Raw genomic sequence first — 8,391 nt, forward strand, 5'->3', positions numbered from 1 at the left:
TCACCTGGGGCTGTTTGGGTCCATGGTTTTCAGTACCTCAGGCAACGTGTCCAAACCCCTTGGGTTCCGTGTTTGTGTGTCAAACTTGGGAGCTGCATCAAGCACTTCTGTGCACAGACCCCAGCTCTTAGCACCCCACGCCCTTGCTCTGAATCACGATCAGGAGCAGTGTTGATGCCTGGGGGTGACGGGAGCAGGGACCTTTCTGTGGTACCAGGCAGCAGATCCCAGCAACCTGGGAACCCCACCCCCCAACATCTCTCTCCTCCACGACCAATTCAGAAATGTCCCCAAGTGTTTCCTTCCCTGCGCTGGGCTGTTTCAAACTTTTCCGTTCCACCTCACTCCTGGTGGCTGGATATAATCACCAGCTCCACGTGACAGGCATCAGAAGGGAAGTGTGTGTAAGAGGGAGAGAGAGAGAGAGAATGTGGCCAGTCACTGAGGTGACAGAGTTTTCCCTCCTTAGAAAATCACAGTGACCCCACATATCTAATGAGATCCTGGAATGGGAGGGTCTTTGGAACCCAAAAGTGCACTCAGCCATGCATTCACTTACTCGTTCATCTGTTCACTCAACTCTCGTACTGCCTGGTGTTTATCAGACACGTAAAGTGAGTTGAACAGATCCTGCCCACCGAGAGTTTGCAGATTACCGGAGGAGAGAGACTTGCAAACTCAATCAGAGCTGTGTGGTAGGCGCTAAATATAGTTAGGAAAACATGGCGCCTGCACATCGCAGGAAGTTAGTAACTGCAGGAAGAGCTCAGGGAAATCTTGCCCAAGGAGTGAGAGCTGAGAGCATCGCGGACTCGGGTGGCGCAGCCAGCTGCAGGACCCCGCAAAGGGACAGGATGTCCTGCTGGCAAGTGAAGGGTTAGGGCAGAAGTTTGGAGAATCAGGCGTCGGATCCACCGCAGATGGCTTAACAGAGCGGGGACAGGCAGCGAGCAGGGCGCGTGACAAGTGGGACTTGGGCCAGTCTGGGCCAGCCTCCAAACACTGTGTGGTGAAAGGAGTCTGAATTCTACCCCTTCCACCTGTACTGCCCTGTCACAAGCCGCAGGCAGCTGTTGATCACTTGGAACGTGGCCGGTCCAAATTGAGATGAGCCACAAGTGTAAAATACACACCGGATTTTGAAGATTTAGTACGAAAAAAAGAGTTTAAACCGCCTCATAACTAATTTTTATATTGATCGCATGCTGAAACAACATTTGGGATGTATTGGGTTAAAAAATGTTTTATTAAAAATCATTTCGGAAAGCGAGGGGGGCGCGGCGGCGGCGGCGGCGAAGGCGGCAGCGCGGCGAGGCGGGCGGGCGGGCGTAGGGGCCGCCGTCGGGGCGGCTGAGCCGGCGGCTGACGCGGTGGCGCCCGGAGGGGGAACAAAGAGCGGCGGCTGAGTGCGGCGGGACTGGCATGGTGGTTCAACAGGGCGCACCGCGCTGCTCTCACAGGGAGGCGGCGGCGGCGCGCCCGCAGAGGCATGCCCAAAGACAAATGCGAGCCCCCTGACCCTCGGAGGATGTACACAATTATGTCCTCTGAGGAAGCAGCAAATGGAAAGAAATCACATTGGGCAGAGCTTGAAATAAGTGGAAAAGTAAGAAGCTTAAGCTCATCTTTGTGGTCACTAACTCACCTGACAGCTTTGCATCTGAGTGACAATTCCCTGTCCCGTATTCCTTCAGACATTGCCAAGCTTCACAATCTGGTGTATCTGGACCTGTCTTCTAATAAAATCCGGAGTTTACCAGCAGAACTCGGAAACATGGTATCACTCAGGGAACTCCATTTAAATAACAACCTGTTACGAGTTCTACCTTTTGAGCTGGGAAAACTGTTTCAGTTGCAGACTTTAGGCCTGAAAGGAAATCCACTTACCCAAGATATATTGAACCTCTATTTGGAACTAGATGGAACAAGAAGGCTACTGAACTATTTGCTTGATAATTTGGCAGTTTCAACAGAACAACCACCTCCAAGATCTTGGATTATGTTACAAGAACCAGACAGAACAAGGCCTTCTGCCTTGTTTTCTTTCATGTGCTACAATGTTCTTTGTGATAAATATGCGACCCGGCAGTTATACGGCTACTGTCCATCATGGGTGCTAAACTGGGACTACAGGAAAAAGGCCATTATTCAAGAAATCTTGAGCTGCAATGCTGATATCATAAGTCTTAAGGAGGTTGAAACAGAACAGTATTACAGTTTTTTTTTTCTGGTAGAACTGAAAGAACGTGGCTATAATGGATTCTTTAGTCCTAAATCTAGAGCTGGGACAATGTCAGAACAAGAAAGAAAACATGTTGATGGCTGTGCAATATTCTTCAAGACAGAAAAATTTACTTTGGTTCAGAAACACACTGTTGAATTTAATCAGCTAGCGATGGCAAATTCAGAAGGGTCTGAAGCTATGCTGAACAGAGTCATGACAAAAGATAACATTGGAGTTGCAGTACTGCTAGAACTTCGAAAGGAATTGATTGAAATGTCATCTGGAAAGCCACGTCTTGGAACAGAAAAACAACTGATTCTCGTGCCTAATGCTCATATGCATTGGGACCCTGAATACTCTGATGTGAAGTTGGTTCAGACAATGATGTTCCTCTCAGAAGTGACGAACATTATTGACAAAGCCTCACGGAGCCTCCAGTCCAGTGTCTTGGGAGAGTTTGGAGCTATTCCATTGGTGGTGTGTGCAGATCTTAATTCTTTGCCAGACTCTGGTGATGTAGAATATTTGAGCACTGGTGGAGTAGAAACAAACCATAAAGACTTTAAGGAGCTGAGATATAATGAAAGTCTCACAAACTTCAGCTGCAATGGGAAAAATGGGACGACCAATGGCAGGATCACGCATGGGTTCAAGTTAAAGAGTGCCTACGAGAGTGGCCTGATGCCTTACACGAACTACACCTTCGATTTCAAGGGTATAATTGACTACATCTTCTACTCTAAACCTCAGCTGAACACTTTAGGCATCCTGGGACCTCTGGACCACCATTGGCTAGTTGAGAATAATATCAGTGGTGGCCCACACCCACTCATCCCCTCTGATCACTTCTCACTTTTTGCACAACTGGAGCTCTTACTGCCTTTCCTGCCCCAAGTAAATGGCATTCACCTTCCCAGCAGGAAGTAGTCAAGTACCTTCAGAGGACGACCTCAGTTTCATTTGTAAACTCATAAAAATCTGAATAGAGGGGAGTGAGGTATGGCCACTAGGGTTTTTTTTTTTTTTTCTTAATGGTAATTTGAGTTTTCAATCTGATTTTTTGATAAAGATATAGTATGAAAGCCAGGTGCTAGCAACAGACAAATACTGAGCCCAATATGCTTTATATACCGTTAGACAGGGATTGGTGTGTGTGCACCTCTCTTTAATTTGTTACAAGTGATTTTCCTGTTTCTTCTATTCAAATAATATTTTCATGCCTTGAAATAGGAAAATGTTTGAACAGCATACTCTCTTTGCACAGAAATCTGTAGCACTGCTTTCCTGAGGCCAGTAGTACCATCCAGAGACCATTCTCTCATACTTGACCCTTCCCTTTTCAGACTTGTTTGTAAAACAAAGACTTTGAATTTAGCCTTTATGATTGTATATGATCCAGAGGAGACCTGATTTATGAAATTTTGTACTAAAAAAATCAGATTTGGAAATGATTGTATTATAAACTAAGGCTAAGGTTTTTTACCTGTTTCATGTGTTATAAAGGCCAGCTTGTAAAAGAAGCTGCAACAGACTTTCTCTACTGATGATTTGCACTGTTAGGGTTTGTTAGCCCTTTTGTACTACTTTATTTCTAAATTGAGAGCATTGCTCTTTAAATCTGTTTAAGGCTTAGGACATTTTCTTCGACCAGTGACAACTTATCCATGAAACCCTGTGTTGTCATGAAAACTATCTACAGGAGAGAGAAGCTGCACAGTGAAAGATCTGGGCGTCTGTGGACTGAATGTAATGGCTGGTATATGTACATTCTGATATTTTTAAATCTTTAACTTTTGAGTTAAAACATCACAGCTGCTTAGGTACAGCTTCTTAACTCCTTTTTGAGGTGCCTCCTGTCCTATCTCCACTGTGCCTGCCTAAATTTGTTCTCGCTGAGCACTGCCTGTGCATGCAAAGTCCTCTTTTAGATTTTTAAATACTGTTTAACGTTTGTGAGAATTTTGTGAAAATGCTTTTGTGTGAGCTGTGGCTCTTCCCGTTGTGAAGCACCGAAAGTCACATTTGGAACATGCTCCTAGGGTGGGTCCCTGGGTCTCTGCTCATCAGACGCAAGCACTGCTTCTTGGCGCCGTTGCACAGTGCTGTCCATCGCCCAGAGCGCTACTATAATGTGAGCTCTTTTTGTTTTCCATGAATTCTTTAGTCTCCATGTTTTTTAAAATCATTCCTTTTTTTAAAAAAAGAAAGTGATTTTCCGTTTATGAAATAGTATAAAGGAGATGTATTTTCAAAACAGGTCCCCAAGACAATTCTTCAGATCATTTTTAAAGTGATTAAAGTCATTTTAATATGTCGACCAAGATCAAGTTATATTCTGCCCTGTATTTTGCCCATAGTGCCATTAGTAGATTAGAGATCGAAGCCAGCTGCAACTTTGCAAAGTTAACTCATGTATATTTTGTTCTCATTCATTCATTCTTCTCTCAAAAATCAAATGAATTCAGAGGGGACTTGATTTAACTGCTTTTGTTTCAACTGCAGGCAGGGGAGCAAAAGGATACCATGTGTTGATTGTTAACAATTTTTATATAGAGAAGGAGTCATTTTGGATAATGACTTAAAATTTTATGAAAAATGTTCGGCACTTAAATGTGCTTAATTTGTTTTTAAGAGAAAATAAAATTACATACTGTTTAAATAAAAAAAAAATCATTTCACCTGTTTCTTTTTACCATTTTAGAAAAATGCAGCCACCAAAAAATCAGAAATTACAGATGTGGCTTGCATAGATGCCTTTGAGGGTGGGAGACAATCAAAGGTTGGAGAGGAGGGGTGCAGGTGAGGCTGGGTCTGGGAGTAATGCAGAGTGGAGGGTACAGCTGCACAGAGGGATGGGCAGGAGGCCCGTCAATAATGGTCGAGGGGAGAAACGACTCAGACTAAAGGAAAAGTTATGAGAAGCAGGAAGGCCAGGCCTGGGGACTGATGAGGAAATAACGGTACTACTCTTTGTCAAGCCCTGGTAAGCACTTTGTATAAATTAACTACGGTTAAGCCCAGGTAAGCACTTTATATAAACTGATCAGTGCTATTTTTATCCTTTTTACATACAGTGTTGGAACTGTTGGCCTAGGATTCAAATGACCCTTCCAAGGTGGCCCAGAGCTAAGCCTTACACTCTGGCCAGCCTGAGGCCCGGCTCTCGTCCTCTGCGAATCTGCTGGGGCTGGGGCCTTAGGGTGATGGAGGAGCCCAATGTGACTCTCTGCTCTCTGGCTTTCTTGTCACAGCAGAGGATCTTGGAATCCCAGAAGATGAAGCAGGAGAAGGGCAGGCTGCAAGCAGAATTCAGAGCGCTTTGGGGGTCCCACCTCGTTGGCCTTAGAAACACGGGCCTGGAGGCGCCTCCCCGGGGACGGAGGCGTGATGCAGGAAGAGCCGTCGCCCGGAGGCAGTGGATGTTCAGGGAGTACCCAGAACATGGCGGCGTGAGCTGAGACCGCTGTTTTACAGAAGAGACTCAGGCCACACGGGGCAGGACCGATTCTGATGTACGTCCGGCTCTCTCGGGGGGACCCTCGGGGTCTTCTTAGCCTTGATAAATGGATGTTCTCAGCCAAGTTTGGGATCACAGGGGAGATGGTTTGCCTGGCACCTCTCTGCGTGCGAGGCGTGTCCACATGTGTGTACACCTGATGGACAGGGTCCCTCTCTCAGGGCACATCCTGACCCACCACCCAGGGTTCAGGGTGCTGTGCCGTGGGCTAGGGTTGAAGGAACCCACCCGTTCCCTCTTCACCCAACGAGCCTGTCGGTGAGGACATGCCCCTCCTGCCTCCAGTTCCTTCTAGGGTCCAGAGGTTTAGTAACCCTGGAGTCATCAGACCGGAGGAGTTGCGGGTGCCCTCAGCTGGCCAACCAACTGTGGCTTGGTTGAAACCTGGAAGCAGCACCTGAGCTCTGTCTCTGGAGCACGGGTTGGCAAACTATGGACTGAGCTCCATATCTGGCCCAGGCCCTTCTGTTTCTGTAAATAACAGTCATGCCCATCTGTTCACATATTGTCTGTGGCCGCGTTCCACACTGTAAAACAGAACTGAGGACAGTCATGCGCCCCACAATCACGTCTTGGTCAACAACAGACCGCATATACGATGGAGGTCCCGTGAGATCAGTACCATAGAGCCCGGGTGTGGAGCAGGTGACACCGTCCTGGTTTGCCTAGTACACTCTGTGACGTCCACACAACAATGAAATCGACTAACGACGCATTTCTCAGAATGTATGCTTGTCATTAAGTGACACATGACTGTAGTTGCAACAAAGATCAGATGGCTCAGAAAGCCAAAATGCTTTACTATCTGGCCCTTTCCAGAAAATGTTCGCTGGCCCCTGCCGGTCTCCTGCACAGAAGAGCAGACGCATTTCTCTCACCTAGACCACCGGCTCTCAGTTGGGGGGATTTTGCCAGCCTGGGGACATCTGGCAGTGCCTGGAGATGTTTCCGGTCGTCATAACTAGAGGTGGGAGGCTGCAGGTACTGGCATTTGGTGGGTCGAGGCCAGGGATGCTGCTCAACATCCTACAGCACACAGGCCAGCCCTGCGACCGAGAACTGTCTGGCCCTGGATGTCAACAGTACTGAGCTGGAGAGCCTGCCCTGGACCTCGGCACCCGCTCTCCTCCCCAGAGGCCTGAGAAAGACGTTTTCTAAGCTTGTTTACCCTGTACCTCCTGAGAATAATCAGGAGACAACAGAAGGTCCTGTCCTCAGCCAGGGCGTGCCCCCAAGGTGCTATCAGCGCCCTGCCCCCCATGACCCACAAGAGCAGGGGCACCAGCCAAGCAGACCGTGAGCAGCCGCTCCCCTGGGACCTTCGCCCACGCTGGTTCTTGGGTGCGCGCCCCCCCCCCCCATTCTACCCTCTGCAGAGCATCTGGGGCCTTCTCAGTATAATTCAGACGCCGCTCTCACCAGTTCAGCACAACTGCCTGAGACACAAGCAACTTTAATCCCCCACTCCAGCCTCCAGCGGCACCTAATTGGACAAGGAGCATCTCCTCTCTGTGCTGCGCATGGCCCACCCTCCTCCTCACCCACAGGCACCACTCCATGGGGATGCATGTCCCTTCTGTCTTTAGTTCAAGCTAAGTGTGTCCTGGGGCGCCTGGGGCCCTGGAGCAGCAGGCTCCTTCTCTGCCCCTCTCTCCCTCTCCCTCTCCCAGCCCTGGGCCCCCACAGCACAGAAATACACGGCCTCATCCTCAGGCTGCAGCTCGGAGATGCTCAAATACCCTGTGTTCTTGGCCAAGTCTTTGGATCCAGAGAAGCGAGGGGGGATCCTGGGGCCCTGGCTCTTGTCTGAATGGGAGAAATATCTCAGCAAGAATCGTGGAGGGTGGCCAGGCCTCTGCTGGTACCAGTAGATGCTGTAAAGGCTGACATCGTGGTCGCTGCTCAAGGTGCAGGCCAGGCGGACTGTGCTTCCAAGGGACGAGGACACAGACGGTGGCTGATTCAGCACCGGCTGAGGGCCACAACCTGGGGACACAGAAGCATGTGGGCCCCCAGGGCAGGGGGGCAGGGAAGGGGCGGGGGCTGCAAGCTCTGGGGTGTTCTCACCTGCGCGGTGGGCGAGGAGCACCAGCAGGACAGGAGCCCAGGACATGGTGCAGACAGCGGTGCTCTGCCTCGCGCTGCCTACGCTGCCCGGGCTCCTGGGGCCCTCGAGGGGCTGGGCCAGCATCCTCCTCCAGCCTCCCAGGGGTGGGGCCATCACACCCCCACTTCCGGCCACCACCATCCCGAACCTTCTTGGGTTTGCAGCGTTGGTTAGGGGAACGGCCCCTGTGGCGGCCCTTGCGGTCCTTGCCTTGGCCCCATGGAAGCGTTCTGGCAGGAAGCACCTGCTGGAAGCTCGCGGACCAGTGCCCCGGAGGCCAGCCTGCAGGCTTGGGTCCCTGAGGGGGAGTGACCTCAACGTCCCCCGAGGAAGCCGAGCCCTACAGAAATAAGGTTCCTGTCCAAACTTGCATGCTTGATGAGCTGGGAAGAAAGAACACGTCCTCGGGTGGTGACAACACCTGTCCTGTGCAGCCGGAAATGTTGGGGCCCTGGGGTGAGGGGGACACTGTCCCCTCCCACACTGCTGGCACTCCCAACCTCCCAACCTCGCCCGTCTCTCTCCTAGAATGAAGCGGGAGGG

General features: G+C 49.9%; 1 protein-coding gene and 1 pseudogene across 1 annotated transcript; one reads left to right on the forward strand and one right to left on the reverse strand.

Moving 5' to 3' along the window:
- The first annotated feature begins 1,362 nt into the window (after positions 1-1,362).
- Positions 1,363-4,126, forward strand: LOC100052334 (CCR4-NOT transcription complex subunit 6 pseudogene; annotated as a pseudogene).
- Positions 4,127-7,135: 3,009 nt separating this feature from the next.
- On the reverse strand, positions 7,136-8,058 carry LOC100052447 (immunoglobulin iota chain-like). Its single transcript, XM_070221188.1, has 2 exons — positions 7,809-8,058; positions 7,136-7,727 (listed from the first exon to the last, which is right to left on the reverse strand). The coding sequence occupies exons 1-2, from the start codon at positions 7,987-7,989 to the stop codon at positions 7,324-7,326; spliced, it is 585 nt and encodes a 194-aa protein (XP_070077289.1). The 5' UTR covers positions 7,990-8,058; the 3' UTR covers positions 7,136-7,323.
- Between the last annotated feature and the right edge of the window lie 333 nt (positions 8,059-8,391).

The sequence above is a fragment of the Equus caballus genome, chromosome 8 (assembly GCF_041296265.1).
Source record: "Equus caballus isolate H_3958 breed thoroughbred chromosome 8, TB-T2T, whole genome shotgun sequence".
Lineage (NCBI taxonomy): Eukaryota > Metazoa > Chordata > Mammalia > Perissodactyla > Equidae > Equus > Equus caballus.

Coding starts and splice junctions, on each gene's coding strand:
- LOC100052447 (XM_070221188.1), bottom strand. CDS start 7,989: ATGGTGGTGGCCGGAAGTGGGGGTGTGATGGCCCCACCCCTGGGAGGC. Junction 7,728..7,808: donor GCTCCTCGCCCACCGCGCAG/GTGAGAACACCC, acceptor CTGTGTCCCCAG/GTTGTGGCCCTCAGCCGGTG.